Below are 18615 nucleotides of genomic sequence, written 5' to 3'. Positions count from 1 at the left end.
ATTACAGCATGCAGCCAAGGCTGTGAATCTGTAAATGACTAGACCTTGGAGCTGCGCTTCATGTAACCAGGACTCCTAGGTGTGTGCTTGGTGAGGGCTGTGCAGAGAGGGTGTGGATGCCACTGCACACTGAGGCATTGCTGTCAGAGTGGAGCTGTCAGGTTCCAAATTGTGGTGACATGGACTAGCTCCTCCTTCCAGCACAATCTTAGGATGTCGGTGGGGGCCCTGTAGCTTCTGCCAAAGGAGCTCTCTTTATAAACCCTGGGACCATCAACACAGCCTTTTTTTGGGAGAGGGCTGTCCAGGAGTCTTTTTGTTAATATACTTCATTTTTCAGAGCAGTGTTCCATAAAAAGGCAGTATATGCAAAATGGCCCCCAAACGTCAAAGGAGCCGGGGCACCAAAGAATGAGGGAGACAAGTCCAGCTTGTCTGTTAAAGAGTGAAATGCAATCATAGGCAGCAGCAGGATGGTCAGATGTCTGCATCTTTCAACCCCTGGACCACCTGCTTATAGCCCCATAGAAATGAACCTACTTGAGAAAAGAGTGTGTGGGTGATCAGAGGGAACAAGGGGACTAGCTGCCAGGAGGCTGTAGCACCAAGGTGCGCTAAGAGATAGATAACACTGAGAGTGCCTCACCCCCGAGGAAGGGTTAATGGAAATTCTGTGATTAGCACATTCTAGAATCCAACCCAGGGGCAGGGGAGGGAGTCAGGGGTCCCCGTTCAATTAAGATGATGGATTAGCTTCGAGCTTAAATCTGCTTTTGAAGATGAAATCAGCTCTGTCCACACAAGCATTTTAGGTTCACAGAAAAATACAGAAGGTACAGAGATTTCCCATGCTCCCACCCAAGCACGGCCTCCCCACAATCTAAATTCCTGATCAGAATGGTACATTTGTTAAAGTTGAAAAACCTACATCATCGTCACTCAAAACCCACAGATTACATTAATGTTCACTCTTTCTATGGGTTTTAAGAAGTGTATAATGACATACTGAGCATTTTAGTATGTTACAGAGTGGTTTCAGTGCACTAAACATCCTCTGTGCTCTGCTTATTCATCCCTCTCTCCTCCCTCACTCCTGATGTATCCATAATTTGGCCTTTTCCAGAATGTCATATGGTTGGAATCATATAGCATTAGCCTCTTCATACTGCCTTCTTTTATTTAGTAATATACATTTAAGGTCCCTCCATGTCTTTTCATGGTGTAATAGCTCATTTCTTTTTATCTCTGAATAATATTCTATTGTCTGGATGTATCACAGTTTATCCATTTCACCAATTGAAGGACATTTTGGTTGCTTCCAAGTTTTGGCAATTATGAATAAAGCTTCTATAAGTGTCTATAGGTTTTTCTGTTGGGTAAATGCCAAGGAGCATGATTGCTCGATCATATGGTTAGAGTATCCTTAGTTTTTAATTAAACTGCCAAACTTCTTCCAAACTGGCTGTGTCAGTCAGTTTACCTTCCCATCATCAGTGAATGAGAGTTTCTGTTGCTCTGCATCCTCATCAGCATTTGGTGTCAGTGTGTTTTATTTAGCCATTCTCATGAGTGTGTAATGGTATCTAATTGTTTTAATTGCAATTCCCTAATGACACGATATTAAGGATCTTTTCATATGCTTACTTGCCATCTGTATATCTTCTTGGTGACATGTTTGTTCACATCCTTTGCCATTTTTTAATCTGTTTGTTTTCTTATTTTTTACTTTAAGTGTATATATGTTTTGGGTGACAGTTCTTTTTCAGATGTGTCTTTTGAAAATAGTTCATTCCAGTCTGTGGCTTGTCTTCTAATTCTTTTGAAAGTGTCTTTCACAGAGCAGAAGTTTCTAATTTTAATGAAGTCCAGCTTATCAGTTATTTCTTTTATGGATCATGCCTTTGGTGTTGTATCTAAAAGTCATTGCCATACCCAAGGTCATCTAAATATTCTCCTACATTATCTTCTAGAAGTTTGATATTTTTGATTTTTACATTTAGGTCTATGATCCATTTTGAGTTAATTTTTGTGAAGGGTTTAAGGTCTGTGTCTAGACTTTTTTTTGCATGTGGATGTCCACTTAACTATATTTATGTGATTCTATTTCTTTTTTTCATTATCTCTATTCTGGTCCATTGACTTATTTGTCTGTCCTCTCACCATTACCACATTGTCTTAATTATGGTAGCTTTGTAGTAAGTCTTGAAATTAAGTAGTGCCAGTCCTCTAACTTTGTTGTTCTCCAGAATTGTATTGCCTATCCTGGGTCTTTGCCTCTCTATATAATTTTAGAAGCAGTTTGTCAGTATCAAAAAAAAATGCCTTGCCAGGATTTTGACTGGCTGGGATTGCACTGAATCTATAGATCAAGTTGGAAAGAACTGACATCTTAACAATATTGAGTCTTCCTGTTTATGAACATGTAATATCTATTTATTTTTGTTATTTTATTCTTACCAGAGTTTTATAGCTTTCCTCATACAGATTTGTATATATTTTGATAGATTTATAGCTAAGTACTTCTTTTTGGGGGTCCTATTGTAAGTAGTATTATATTTTTAATTTCAAATTTCATTTGTTCATTGCTGGCATATAGGAAAGTAATTGATTTAAAAAATTTTTTTATTGACTTCAGAGAGGAAGGGAGAGGGATAAAGAGATAGAAACATCAACAATGAGAGAGAATCATTGATTGGCTGCCTCCTGCACGCCCCACACTGGGGATTGAGCCCGCAACCCAGGCATATGCCCCGACTGGGAATCAAACCATGACCTCCTGGTTCATAGGTTGATGCTCAACCACTGAGGCATGCTGGCCATGCAGAAAGTAATTGATTTTTGTATAGTAACTTTGAATCCTATAACTTGCTATAATCCCTTATAAATTCTAAGAGTTTTTGGTCAATTCTTTCAGATTTTCTTTATAAACAATTGTGTCATCTGTGAACAAAGACAGTTTTATTTTCTCCTTCCCTATCAGTATACCTTTTATTATCTACTAGAGGCCCGGTGCATGAAATTAGTGCACAGGGTGGGGGGTGGGGTGGGGTGTCCCTCAGCCCAGCCTGAACCCTCTCCAATCTGGGACCCTTCGAGGGGTGTCTGACTGCCCTCTCACAATCCAGGACTGCTGGCTCCGAACCGCTTGCCTACCTGCCTGCCTGATTGCCTCTAACTGCTTCTGCCTGCCAGCCTGATCACCTCCTAACCACTCCCCTGCCAGCCTGATCGACACCTAACTGCTCCCCTGCTGGCCCGATTGCCCCTAACTGCCCTCCCCTGCTGACCTGGTCACCCCTAACTGCCCTTCCCTGCCAGCTTGGTCGCCCCTGTCCTCCCCTGCAGGCATGGTCACCCCTAACTGCCCTCCCCTGCAGGCCTGGTTGCCCCTAACTGCCCTCCCCTGCTGGCCTGGTCCCTCCCCCCAATGGCCCTCCCCTGCAGGCCTGATCTCCCCCAATTGCCCTCCCCTGCAGGCCTGGGCCTCCCCCCCCCAACTGTCCAACTGTCCTCCCCTGCAGGCCTTATCGCCCCCAACTGCCCTCCCTTGAAGGCCTAGTCCCTCCCAACTGCCCTCCCCTGCAGGCCATCTTGTGGTGGCCATCTTGTGTCCACATGAGGGCGGCCATCTTTGACCACATGTGGGTGGCCATCTTGTGTGTTGGAGTGATGGTCAATTTGCATATTACTCTTATTAGATAGGATTGCATTAGCTAGTACAATGTTGAAAAGGAGCAATGAGAGGGGATGTTCTTGCCCTGTTCCTAATCTTCTTGGGAAAGCTAGTTTCTCACTATTAAGTATGATGTTAGCCGTAGGGGTTTTTTTGGTAGACATTTGAACACAGACTTTCAGTCTTTTGATTCAGTAGCCAATTGTGGGCATTGTATTTAGGCTTTCCCAGATGTAAAATTCTCAATATAAGTGATTATGATTGGAATGTGATGTATAGAGTAATTGCAGTTTTGTGCCCATATCATATGTGTGTGTTTGTATGGTGATTATATAGGGGAAAGCTTACAAGGAGATACACCAAAAGACTTGTTGTAACTATCTCCCTGTTGTAAATTTTAATAATAGATCATTTTAATATGTATAATAATTTATTTCTTTGATACTGAGGACTACATATATATTTTAGAGTTGACAACATTTAAAGTTTTATCATTTATCTGGATATATTATTTCACAAATTTAGTAAAGAGGGTCACATTGCTGGGGTCATATTGATAGCCCATTGAGCTTTGGCCACAGAAACCTTATTGATAGAAAAGCAATTGCATTATGATAATGGGATATGGTAAGAGTTACTGGGAATTTAACATGAGGAAGTAAATAGTGGCTCACCATTTTCATTAAACTCTCATTTCTAAAAAGAAGTTAAAAAATGTAGCACTTCTGGCATAAAATTGCTCCTTTGTTGTTGAGCACTCAAGCTCCTTTTCACAAGTCTGCTTTATTTGTGACAATAGGTACAAAAGGAAGATTTGGAAGTTTAAGAAAATATTTTCTTTAATGCTTTTTCTAAAAGCAAGCTAATATGAAATCTATTTCAGGAATAATAGTAAAAATGTAGATTACTAGTGGTAGGATTATGGATGGTGGAATTTGAGGTATTTTTTCTGTTACTTTTTTTCATTGTCTCAATCTTGCTCTTCAGAAAAATCACATAGGAGTAGAAATGGCCACGGAGAATACAGTCTTTCAAATTTGGCTGCCTGGCTTAAACCAGTTCCCAAACAGCATTTGGAACTTTCAGTCCAAGACTGAGGGGCACATGGTCTGCTGTAAAATCAGCCCTGGCTTGTTGATGTCAAAAAGAAACTTGACCCTGGATGGGTATTTTCAGTAAGAAACAGCAGAAACCTGAGAAGACAAAGATAAGCCCTGGGAAGGAGATGTAGATTCCAAAAAAGGAAAATCAAGAGGGGCATGGTAAAAAGAGGGACACACACACACACACACACACACACACACACACACACACACACAATAGTGACCAAAGAAAAGGTAAAAAATCCCAGCAAAATGAAATGCATTTCACTGGGAGGAACAAGGGCCTAGAGTTCAAGGGGCTGTCTTATATTCTTGTCCATGCCATTCATACAGTTTCCCCCATTACCTTGGCCTGGGAGATTTGGAACATACAGTTCATGTCTGAAAATAATTTGAAGAACATCCAGTGCCAAGCTTAATGGAGTGGCAGCAGAATGGGGAGTTCTTACTGAGTTTTTGGCAGCTGCAGGCCCCCTGCTGATGCTGCCCATGGAAAGTGACAGCACAGTGAAACAAGAACTGCCCCATTGCTCAGGATGACAGTGAAGGGGGCATGACTAGAAGTACAGTAAGACTGTAGACATAATCTGGGACTATTTGAAGCAAACCAGGATGTGTATGGAGCTGGCTGCAGGTGTTTGCCCTGGTCTGCCCCCTTCAAATCCTAAAATAGCAACTACAAATATTGGTTGTTTCCATTTGGTCCAGGGCTTCTCTTGAAGATCTTTAGCCGTTTTGTCAAAGCAGCAAAAGTGTCTGTTGAGAAGAATGAAACTCATTTTATGGATTTCATCTCTTGTTTATTAAACAGGAAAAGTATATGAACCTATCTATTAATTATTGATCATTCTTTTAAAAAATATTTTTATTGATTTCAAAGAGAAAGGGAGAGGGAGAGAGAGATAGAAACATCAATGATGAGAATCATTGTTTGGCTGCCTCCTGCATGCCCCCCAACTGGGGATTGAGCTCCAAACCTGGGCATATGCCCTTGACTGGAATCGAACCCAGGACCCTTCAGTCCGTAGGCTGATGGTCTCTACACTGAGCCAAACCTGCTAGGGCTTGACCATACTTGATGGTGGGAATAAGGTATGAAGGTACCTCCTAATTCATGGCCCACTCATTAATAATAATGGCTAACATTCATTGAGGGCTCACTGTTTTTCAGCCCTTTCTGTGACAGGACTGTTGTTATTCTCATTAATTAGAGAAAGAACCTGGCTGGGCTTAGGCCAAGGATGGGGTGGGGATTCAGGCCCAGGGATCCCCGCAATGTTCCCTGCACAGCTGGAGTGCATGCTCAGGCAGCTCATTCTAGGCAGCTCCACCCCACCTGGTGGGAGGGACACCTGGCCATTTGTAATGCCTGGTCAGTACTGACTACAGTAGGCCATGCTGATTTCCATCTCCCTTTATTTCTGCACCTCCTTCAGATCACATCACTTTGTTAGGGAAGCCCCACTAGCCAATCACTTCTCCCTGTTGCACTTTTTTCAAATGCCCAGTATTTTGTATTCATCACACTTAGTATGGTTTGGATTTGTTTTTGTATGATTGTTTGAATGTCTGTTCTCCCACTAGATCATAAACTAGAGGGAAGGGATCTGCTTGAATGTGTGTGTGCTTGTATTTAACCTTGTATTCCCTGGGCCTGGCATGTAATAGGGGTCTAGTGACCATGGGTTGACCTGGCCACCTTCTGTGTGGGAGCTGATGTAGCTACAGGTCACTCTCAGTCCCATTGCAGTTGATCCAAGTACAGGTATTCGTGCTGCCTGAACTCTGCTCACTGTAATTTTAGTTCTTTCTCTCATTCTGTTTGATTGTTAATATACATAGAGAAACAACTGCTGAGAATTCAGGAGATATATAGCTCTCCTTGAAATCAATTAATTTTGTTAATTTCATTTGGCAAATACACATTTTGTGCTCCTCCCTCCCTCTGAATACTTGGTGGCAATAGTGATGTTTTGTTGACTTACTTTGTGGGCCAAGGGCTACCTGGGAGGCTCTTCTATCATGCAGAAACCTTTCCTGTAAGTGGTTTTTGTTTGTTCGTCTTCTTCCTGCTTTAGCAATGTGAATTAAAAGTTGTTTCCTTACTATCAAATGCCTCTTCTCCAGGGCTTTCTGTTCAACTATTAAGTACCTCCTGCTTTCTAGTGCAAACGACCAGGTACAGCTGTGGGATTGCCAGTGAAGGGAGCTATGAAATGGGAAGAGATGTGAAACTCCCCTTGGGCCAAGGAGTAGGGAATACTCCGGTGACGCGCAAAGGAAGGAGATGTATTTAGTAATGCAACTTAGAATGTGTAAAGGCACAAGCAAATTGAAATATCTCTCTTTCTGTAAGAAGAAAGATTTTACTGAAAAGAATTCCCCCCCAAAACATAGTGCAGTTTATGCATTGCCTGTAAACTTCCTGCAGAAAGACCAGATAGAGTGATAACCCTTCCCTCAGTCCGTGGGTGGTTGTGCACATGTCCATCAGGTGGTGGAGCAGATAATTCTGGCAGAGACAAGCTCCTATGTTATGCAAGCACGGAGCAGCCAGAAGTGCCTGTCCTTCCCAGTCCCTGTGTCCTGGAATGTCACCATTTCCCAAGGCTTACTTTGAAGCTATTGCCTCTGCAGTGCCTCCCGAGACCCCCATCAGAATTAATCACCCCTCGTTCTGTTCTCCCATGGAACATTTATTATTTAATTTGACGTTGGACGTGTGCAGCTCACATGCATTCGAAGATTATAAGCTCATGGAAGAGCTGGTGCTGATTTCTTTGACCCTTTCACACGGGTACTTTGCACAGAATAGACAATTAAAAAACAAGCGTGGGAGCAGAGTAAAGGGAGCATTTCCAGAGTGCTGTGATGACTGGGATTGAAGTAAACTTAAGAAACCAGAGTCTCCTCTATCCCGTGATAAAAAGCCATTAGAAGGCTCTAAGCATAACTTAGTAGGCAATGCAAGGAAGGTGGCTGCCATGCCATCTCCTCCCTTGCCTATAGCTGTGTCTATGGAACTGACTTATCCCATTTTCCCCATCGGAGGGCTGGTGAAGGGGTCTTTTCTTTCCTGTCTTCATCCTAGTGTGGTTGGCCTTTAAGATGTACTGACAGTTCCCTTTTAAAGTGACATTTGTATAATCACATTCAGGTGTCTCATTAAAACAAAGAAAACTTAACTAGAGAGGATGTGAACTCCTTAAGACTGACAGATTTAATTTTAGTTGGAAGGAAAAAAAGGGACCCAGACTATTTCACTGCAGTCAGTTAAGGTCAGCCACCTAAGTCTGTCAGCAGCAAAAGGATTATTTAACAATGAAGAATTTTAATTCTATGCACTCTTTCTAATAAGTCTTCCTCTAGCAGGAAGTTTTAACTCCCTCCACCAAAAATGAATCATTGCACTCAAATGGAATGTCAACAAGTAAGCTGTGGAGTGAAGTCATTATTGGCAGACTCATATTTACACATCTGTTACGTTAACAGAATTACAGATACTCCTAGAAGAAGATGAATAAATTAAAACAAAAGTGTGCGCATTTTGACTAGAAGCTGATTATTTATGAGGTGTTGAAAGTGACTTTGACGAAGGAAGGAGAAGCATGGCATGTTTTGGAGATGTTGAAGAATCCTGACTTGGAGAGGTTTCCACTTGCTGACACTTTAGGCATCCTGGAGCACTGTGGAGCTCCCGGGCACTCGCCTACACTGCTTTAGGGTCCCATTGGGTTTATGAGTGCAACAGGTGATGGCCATAAATGCAAGACAGAAAAGAACTTTTTCAAACTGACCTGCTCACCAGGGTAACTATTTCTGCCAAACAAGTAGTGTGCAAGCTGGGTTTCTTTCATTTTACTACCTATTTTCTTTCTATAGCAGAAACTGCCTGGTGTTTATTACTTGCAGCTAAACTTCTTATGACATGAGGAATAACACTGTTTGATAAAGGATACGTACACTAACAGTTTATTATTTTCTTGTTTTAATATAGGAATTAAATTCCCATACTGCATTTTTAATCTCTAAAAGATAAGGACTCCTACCACAGTCTCTTATCACCCTTAAAATAATTTCATCAAACATCCTGCCAATTGTCAAGTATTCTTATAAATGTAATGATTTTTACGAGTTGTTTTAGTAGATTCCAAATAAGGTTGATAATGTTGCAATTGATCATGTCCCTTAGTTTATTTTAGTATCTAATTCTCTCCCACATTCCTCGCTAATGTCTTTGTTGAGGAAACCCGGTCAGTTTTCTTGTAGAATTTTCCAGTCTGCTTTTGTTTATTGTATCCCTGCTTTAATAACTATTACAGTTTATGTAAATACAGCACACATACTCGACAGCCATTTCCCTAGACAGAATGAGAAGAATATCTTCTTAATCAGAACAACCTCAAACATGAAAAAGTGCCACAGCCAGTTTTGCTAGAGCAGGCCATTAGGTAACATTCAAGTGTTCCCTGGCCTCTTTCTGCTGTTTCTGTGTGAATAATTATCCTATATAATAAAAGGGTAATATGCAAATCAACCGAGTGGTGGAACGACCAGTCACTATGACGTTGCACTGACCACCAGAGGGCAGATGCCCCAATTGCCTGATCGGGGTCTGCCGGCCAACTCTCGGTCCCTTCCCCCAGCAGGCAGGCTCTGATCGCCTGATGGGGAATGGGGAACTGGGGGTGGGTGGTGGTGGATGCCATGGGTGCCAGGCCAAGGCCCTCACCCCGCTAATCACCCCATACACAGAGGGTGACCCGCAGTGGAGGGTGGGTCTGGCAAGTGGGCGGAATGGCCAACCTCTTGGTCTCTCCCCCTGGCCAGCAGGCTCCGATTGCCCAATGGTGAATGGGGAACCGGGGTGGGGGCGGGGCCAGCAGCTGGGAAAGATGGCCCTAATCACAGGCCAGGCCTTGGTACCATACCTGTGCACATATTTCGTGTGCTGGGTCTCTAGTAAAGGTATAAAAAATTAGGGGAGAATGTCACTTGGGATGCATGAGGAACAATCAGATTTTCTTCAAAAATTATCACAAATCAACTATTGTAACCTTACATAATGCAAGTACCAATTAAAGCAGATGAATGGTTCTGATTGGCAGGGAGAACTCTTGTGTAAGAGTCTTATAGTTACAAAGAGCTATTCTGTGTGTTTGGGAACCTCACTGAAGCATAAATGCAGGCAGCTTTGATGATTTAATTAAACTAAATATGAGAAAATGAAAAATAGCATGCACCATAACCACAATAAAAACTACAGTAAACTCTAAAAAAAAAACCTTCAAAATTCTCATGAGTACTTCTCTCAGTATCTAATGAAAACATATTGATTATTTAAAGACTGAAATGTATTATATAAAATGAGTTTATAGAGATCAAAATTGATTATTGTAGACTCTTAAACCCAGCATACCTTTGGGAAATATTATTATTTCAAAAGAAAAATAGTTTTCTGTGGTGCTATAGAAATGTTCGCCAGCAAAGTACCGTCATATCCCATTTCTGTCACAGAATAAACCTTAGAGTTTATTTTCACTTATACTTTTCTTATATTACATACTCTATAGATCACTCGACTAGGTCTATTATTATTGTCATAACATTAAAAAATAAATTCTTAAGGTATAAACTAGACCGTATATTAACTTAGAAAGAGAATAACACTTTGATATAGGACCTATTTGTATTTCTTTAATAAGCAAAATTTTGTAGGGGATGGCTGTGCCTGTGGCCAGGGAAATATCACTTTATAAAGTACTTGGTATGCATTAAAGATATAAATTGTGGTTTTATTTACTTACTGATATGAAGGATTTACTTACTGATATGAAGGATTCACTGAAACACTGAATCTAGTTAGAGTATTTACAGGGCTCCCCTAATGACACTAAACCACTATCAAAATCCTGTGTGCTTGAAATTCTTCTCTAATAGGAGGGAAGGATTATTTATTTGCTCAGTATTCCTGTGACCAAAAATCTTCCTGTGGTAAGATTGAGATTTTAATGTCTGGTGAGGCTTTTGTCTGTGTCCCTTAAGCAGAATAAAGTTGAAATTTATTCCCTTTTTATGAAATGCTCCTTCTTTCATTTTAGGCAGATAGAAGTAAGGAAAAAAAAAATAGAGCTTTTGGTTCCTGTAAAGCTTGGATCCACATCTTGCTTCTATTACTTGAATAGTTAGCATTCTTACTATGGTAAGTGATGGAAACATTAACCTCCTATGGATGTGTGCTCTTTCCCCCTCACATTCTCTAAAGCTGGAGCATCATGACCTGAATTCTGGCAACTATTGCCTGGGCAAGGGGACTGTAATTCTTATAACACCAGTCTTGTTTGGTTCCACGCTCTCCTTTTCTCCCTGATTCTTCCCCTCCCCCCCGCCCCCCCCCCCCCCCCCCGCTTTCTCTTTGATCTCTTTCTCCCCTCAAAGTGTCTCCCTTTTCTTCTACCCTCCTCCTTTTGTAAGGCTGTCTTTTTAAAGGCCAGTCTCTGGAGGTGAAAAATGTCCTTCTGATTACCTACCTTCCAGGCTTCACTTTTCAGGTTAGAAAAGCCCACCTCAGTGTAATTATCAAACAAGCAAACTAGGGCTGGGGCAGGGACATTGTTTACATTTGCTTTAGCAATATAAGATGATTCATGTTTGAATCACTGTGCATACATTTATTGGAGATTAGTGATGAGGAAATTATGGCCCAAAATATACTGTTGACACAAATATGCATGGTATGGTTAACCAAATAACGTACAAGAAAATTAAGTGGTACTTGTGAAATTAAATGACTAGTAATTTATAGCAGGAATTGCCAAACTATGACCAATTCGGGACAACAATGATAGATTATTATTCTATCCTTCCTAAAAATTTCAGCAACACTAGCTGCACAATAGGAATTTTGCAATTTCCCAACATTGTATACTTACCAGACTTTAGAAAACTGACTAGTTAATTTTTATTTATCTTTTAGAACAGATAACAGAAAATCTTTTATATAATAGGTGCTCAGGATATTTGTTGAACTAAATTGGGTCTTTTGAGGATTAATCCATCATGACTGGGTGGGATAGATCTATGTGATAACGGGAAATTTCTATGGAATTTTGGAGTACTTTGTAGACTAATACAAACTAAATCACTACTGGGGCTCTTGCTTTGTCATAAGTGATCTGATGTCTAAGAAAAACATTTGAATAGATAAAAAGGAACTAAAGATTAATGTCTTCCTTCAGTGTTTTTCACAAGCAGTAGCAGGTCATGTGAGATATTTAAATAACTGATGTGATATTATGAAGGAAAAATTAAATAGATAAGAAAAACACAGACCATGAACCATTGTTATTTGATGACCCAAAATGCAATTAGGCACAATAGTTTTATATCATTGCCTTAAAAAGTTATTATACTTTAATAAAAGCTTGGTAAACATAATTTATCTCTATTTTACATTAACTCTATTTGAGAAACTACACCTTAGGTAAGAATGTAAGATTTTTGTGTCTTTGCTTATACTTTTAAATGATTGACTTAGTCTTAAATTTTTAAATGTGGCAGTTATACTCACACTATTACCACAAAACCCAATTAGATAGTTATTAAGTGCATTTACTCATGAAATAAATTACAAGAGTATAGGTTTTGGTCCCCAAATATATTTTTGCACCTCGTTTGTGTTCTGATCTTTGGAACCTCCATATGCAATAATTGTAGGGTGTGACTTAGTTAAGAATTAAGAGCATAGACTCTCCAACCAGACTGCCTGAGTTCAAATCCTGGTGCCATAACCTTTTAGCTGATTTTGGACATATTATTTAGACCTGTTCTGCCTCAGGGTTCTGAAATCATATTACCTACCACAAAGGGATATTATAAAGATTGAGTTAATAATTGAAAAGCATATAGTACCTGACACATAGTAATATCTGAATATGTGCTTGATACATTAAGTGGATTTCAATAATTGTGGAATATTTTGTTCAATTTGTTATAATTATATCATATTTTGCATTTTTAGCATGTCGTAGGATTATTTCACAAGGAAGATGACTTTTGCTTTTGAGAAGATATCCATCAGAGTCAGAAGGTAGCCATAATAAGATATTTTCTTGAGTTTGGTAATCAAATATTACTGTTTAAAAAATGCTGTTACTGGAAGTCCTAGCCAGTATAACAAGGCAAGACAAAACAAAAGAACAATAATAACAAAAAAAGAACACAAAAGACATTCACATTGGAGAGGAAAAAATAAAATGATTTCTAGTTGCAGATGACATGGTTGTCTTTGTAGAAAATCCCAAAGCATGTCCCCACCACTCCAGCAGCCCCTGGAACTAATAAGTGAGTTTAGTAAAGTCTCAGGATATAGGGTCAATATATAAAAATCAACTGTGTTTTAATATACAGTTTAATATAGCAATGAACAACTGGGATTTGAAATTTTAAAAAGAGAAACATCTAGAATAGCACCCCAAAAAACTACTTAGGCACAATTTTAACAAAATATGTGCAAGAACTGTACATTAAACTTAAAAACATATATTGATGAAAAAAAGGAGGCCTGAATAAATGGATATGCCATATTCATGGTTTGAAAAACTCAGTATTATTAGGATGTCAGTTTTTCTCAAAATGATCTAAGGACTGACTGGCAGGTACATATAACGTGCACTGGCAATTTAAAAATAAACATTGACTCACGCATGCATGATATGTATAAAGCTCTCGCTGGCACCAATTGCATGTGTGTTTTGATTTTATACTACTACATTATATATACTCTTTTGACATGTAATTTTTTGCAATAATGTAATTACCGCACGAATCTTTCTTCTAATTAAGTTCCTTTCAATGTGCATGAATTTGTGCACCAGGCCACTAGTAAAGCTAGTTTAGTATTATCAAAGGTAGACACATAGATCCATGGAACAGAATAGAAAATCCAAAAATAGAACCACACAAATATAGCCATTGAATTAGAGAGTATCTTTACAACAAATATGAAACTTGACCTGTACCTCCCACCATTTACAAAAATTGACTCAAAATGGATCATAGTTTTATGTTGGCATCAAATTCCATGAGTCAGATTTCTGCAAATAACCCACACACACACACCTTGTCACTCTTTTAACTTAGCTGGTATTTTTCTTTGCATGTCTCTCATTTGTTTTTCATCAGCTCCTGTTTTATTTGGTTTCTTCTACCCCATTTTATATTGCCTCTTGTTTTTAAAATGCTGTGACTGACTCTGAGTGGCTGGCATCTGTGAGAGGAGGAAGCAGTGTGACTGTGGGAGGCAGTTGAGGGATGGGTGGGTTAAAATGACTAATTTTTTTAATGTGTTGATTTTTGAAGTAGAAATGTTGATGACCCCTAAAGAAAATTCTTTACTTGTATTAAAGAGCCCTTAAGTCATTTTAAACTTTGGAAAAATCTTTTGAAGCTCTTTTGACCTGTCTTCCGTTTTCATAACCTCATTAAATCTTCCATGTCTTTAGCTTCCATTTCATCTGATTTATTTCTCTTTCACAGAATGTGAATTCAGATTTCACATTCATTAGGTAAGACTGACTCTGCACCAAACAGCTTCTCAAGAGTCTGCATTATTTTTATGCTGCACTTTGGTTTTACATTCAGTTCTCTTTATATTTGATGGGTTCCTAGATTTTAAAAGTAATCATTGCTCATAATAGAAACTATAAAAAATACAAAAGGCATAAAGAAAAAAATAATTCATAATCCCATTACACAGCTATTATTACAGTTTATATTTTGATGTATAACTTTCTAGACATTGTTTACTCCAAATGTCTGTACACATATACACATAGAGTGCATATTATAATGTATATTTATACTTTAATGAATATTCTACACATTATAATGTATATATTGTATTTTAATACTTTTACTTACTAGTAATATAGCTTGAATTTAACCCCATTGCTAAATATTCTTTTGCAATATAGTTTTCAATGGTTATATAATATGACATTATCTGAATCTATCTATCCGTTTTCTTATTGATATTTTTAAGACTTTTCCATTTATTTGTAAAAAAATTTGTCATTGGACATACTTACAAATAAATCTGCCACATTAACAGGAATTTTCTCAGGGTAAATTTTTAGGAATGGAGTTACTGGGTCAAAGTGTGCATAATCTTAAGGAAGTAAGAAAGAGTGTTATTTCTCTACCTCCTTGTTGGGCATCTTGAAATGTCTTTGGCCACTTGTTAATAACAAATTTGGTACTTTATCATGGCATAATATGTATTTATTTATTTTCCACTTTAATTATACTTTTATAAACTTTCCTGCCTATGTCATTGCCTAATTTTCTATTGTAGTGTTCTTATGGTTGCTTGTTTTAAATTGACCAATAAGAGATGGTTTCTAAAGATATTAGTAATCTATTACATATTGCACATATTTTCTAACAGTATCATCTGTTAAATTTGTTATAAGGTATAGTAACATTTTCATTTTCATTGTGAATGGGATCTATTGTACTGTTATATTTTCCAAATTTATTGTGATTATAAAGGAAGCTTATGGTTTTCATAATATGTTTGTATTTTGATACCTTATTAAATTACATTATTACTTACAATATTTATTTGGTTGATTCTTTTGAGGTATTTAGTTGACAGCCATTCTGCAAATAATGATAATTGTGTATTTTACTTTATGGAATTATACCTCCTTACTTTGTTAAATCTTATTACATTAATAAGGATTTTTAGAACATCAGTTAGTAGTGGGAGTAGTTGATAATCTTGTTCTTTTCCTGATTTTCCTGAGAATGCCTATATGCACAAAGTTGGCAGGTATTATGAAACATGTATTATTCTTCATGTTAAATATGTGACCTATTTTTTTAGTTTGTAATTATTTTTAATGATAAATAGATTTTTAATTTTAATCAAAGCACTTGGGGCATCTGTGAAGATGCTGATGAATTTTTCCATTGAACCACCCTTGCATTCTCAAAAGTAAATTTTAAACTAATGATTTCGTGTTCTTGGTGAATTTTGTTCATTTTTCTTTCATATCTTTGTGTATAAATGAATTTAAGATTAATCTGAATTTCATTTTTGTGACATTATTATCAATTTTTGGTATCAGGTTAATACTGCCTTGGTGTTAGGCATTTCTGAGCTTTGGAAGAATTTGTATATATGGTTATATCCTCTTCCTTAGTCGTAATTTTCTGTACATTTGCTTTCCATTTTTCTTGATTTATACTTGCTATGTGCATGCTAGATATTAAAATACATCTCTGGATTAATTCCCAATCTTACCTATTTGCTTTTTAAAATCTTTATAGTTATTACTTATTGCTGCTTCCCATGGATCTACTTCTGCAACCTTAGTTAACTTGTTTTAATGTTGACCATTGCAAACTCTCCTTAATTTGCAGTAATTATATCATCCCTTTCTTGTTTAAAAACAAAAAAACAAAACGCAGTTTGGCTACTTTTTATAAAACCACTTCCGGGTAGAACTGCAAATTCAAAATTTAGTGGTAAATGCAGGGGGAAAATTCCCATCATTTCTTCATTTGCTAAGTTCTTGAAACCAAAATGTGCTTACTGGGCATTACTTAGGTGTCATCTTTGTGGGGACTTTGTTTTCTGTTTGCAGATATTGCTGTGGTGGAGATGAGTGATGCCTTCCGGCAGCCGTCCTTGTTTTACCACCTTGGAGTGAGAGAAAGTTTCAGCATGGCCAACAACATCATCCTCTACTGTGATGCAAACTCTAACTCCCTGCAGTCACTGAAGGTACCTCATTTGTTTACTAAACAGTTACTTTAGGCACCAGTGTTGTAGGGGTACCTCTCTATCATCCAAAAAATTTTAAGTAGCTTATTTTGTGAAAGGATGTTAGCTAAATTGTGAAGTTTATATAGAATTCAATGTAGAAACTTGATGGTACGCAGGTAGGAAAAAACTTAATGTTGAGTTCTGAGCTCCAGTTAGAGTCACACCTGAGTAGACTGTGTTAATAGGAAGTCAGTACACGCACTGGAGGAAGATGAAGAGATTGCATAAGGTGTGGTCAAGCCTCATGCTTGTCACCATTGGGGGTTTTGTGGGGCACACCTGCCTCCAACTCGAAATACTATGCTACCTACTGAAAGTACTCCAGAAATTCTGTGAGTGTCACTAGAAAATTGACATCCTCTTTCACAGGGATATGATTTCAATTAAGATAAGAAAGGGGGGGGGGATAAAAACTCACTGTATTTGTCTACAAAATTCAATGTATCCCGTCATTCTCTCCATTTTAGGAATTTAATGATATGAGGGTATATCCTCCATCCAAAAAGATTGCCTGAAGTGCTTTTGCAAGGCCAGGTGATTTGACACTGTGTGATTCGTTGAAAAGCATCTAACAGTTCAGTGCAACTCATGCTGAGCCTCATATTATCATTTCCTTTGTGAAACTTCTGGCTTGCTTTATGTGCACTTTTTCATCTATATCTTTCAGTTCCCAAATCAGAGCCAGCCTTGGTATGTGGAGTCCTAAAACCCAGAGCCATATTCCTAATGGCTTAGTAATTGTTATAGGAAGATCTCTAACCCCAAATCCATGCAAAAAAACGTAATAGTATTTTGCTTTTATGTGAGTAACTAAAGCTTGTATGTCTTTCTCTGAAAAATCTTCAGTTTCTTTTAGTAAATGCATTTACTAGATGCCAAGCATTGTGCTGGGCATTGATAGGCCATCCCTTTTCAGAATACTCTGAATAGTCCTACGAGATAGATTTATCCCTACTCTGCCTAAACCTCTTTTTTACCTGGAACAATTCTTTAAGAACCCCTGACTTAATTTTACCCCAGTTTTACTCCTTTAATTAATAATTATAAAGTTTTGTGATGGTGTATTTTGCATTATACATAAATTGACTTGCTACTATTTACAACATATTTGCAGTTGATGAAGTGAAGTTATTTTATGTAATTTTTTATTTGATATTTTTTGCATTAAGTTTATTTTAAGTAGGCAATATTGTGTTGGACATTTTCACTTTACACCATTTTTATTCTTGCCCCACTGATATCTGGTGATTATTTTATGAACATTCTTTACTTAGGGAAATTTTTTTAAGTGAATTAAAATTAAATTTGAGAGAAAGAGATAAAGCCAATCTTATCAGAAATTTGTATGGGACAACTAAACTGGCTTATTGCATTGCTTTCAGCTAGACTTTGCATAGAAGTGTTATTGCTATTTTAATAAAATAATTATTTAAAAAGACTAATCTATCTAAAACATACTTATTTAGCTTGTACACAATAGCTGCTTGTTATTGAGCACTTACTATGGGCCAAGTATTAAGTGCTTTATCTGCATACATTTTCACAGTAAAGTCTTAAAATATCCCCGTGAGGTATATATTCTGTCACTATTTTATGAAATTGCAAATTGAGGCTCAAACAAACTCAATCATTTGCCCAAGATGATATAGCTATTAGGGACCAGGTCAATGTGGCTGCAAAGCCCATCCTCCTTCACCACTCAACTTTATAGCAGTTACTTCTAGTTAGAAGGAGATCAGACATTCCTGCTAAGTGTGTTTATTTTAAAATGCCCATCAACTATGTCTCCTGCATTCCATGCAAAGCCATTCTTTCTTTCCTCGTCTTCCTTCTATTAATTTAAGCTTCTGCCATTTTTTAATTTAGCTTGTTCCTAGCCCAAATGGGTGTTTGAATGCAGAGGACAAAGGTCTTTGGGATAGAAAGTATTTTTTTCAGTCTAACAAGTTCCTCTGAGCTCAAGAAATTCCTCCTACTACTGAGAAAAGTCTGTGTGTGTGTGCGTG

At 37.9% G+C, this 18615-nt stretch overlaps 1 protein-coding gene across 2 annotated transcripts in view; it reads left to right on the top strand.

The window, feature by feature from the left end:
- MAP3K5 (mitogen-activated protein kinase kinase kinase 5) overlaps window positions 1–18615 on the top strand; it is a 159124-nt gene that overhangs the window by 35416 nt on the left and 105093 nt on the right. For both annotated transcript variants that reach the window (XM_079780409.1, XM_079780408.1), the window contains exon 2: window positions 16428–16567. In XM_079780409.1, coding sequence (XP_079636535.1) covers window positions 16428–16567 — 140 coding nt within the window. The remainder of the gene's footprint in view (window positions 1–16427; window positions 16568–18615) is intronic.

The sequence above is a fragment of the Cnephaeus nilssonii genome (assembly GCF_951640355.1).
Source record: "Cnephaeus nilssonii genome assembly, chromosome: 9".
Classification (NCBI taxonomy): Eukaryota; Metazoa; Chordata; class Mammalia; order Chiroptera; family Vespertilionidae; genus Cnephaeus; species Cnephaeus nilssonii.
The sequence above is the reverse complement of the archived record's forward strand: the minus strand, read 5'-3'. Positions and strand labels throughout refer to the sequence as shown.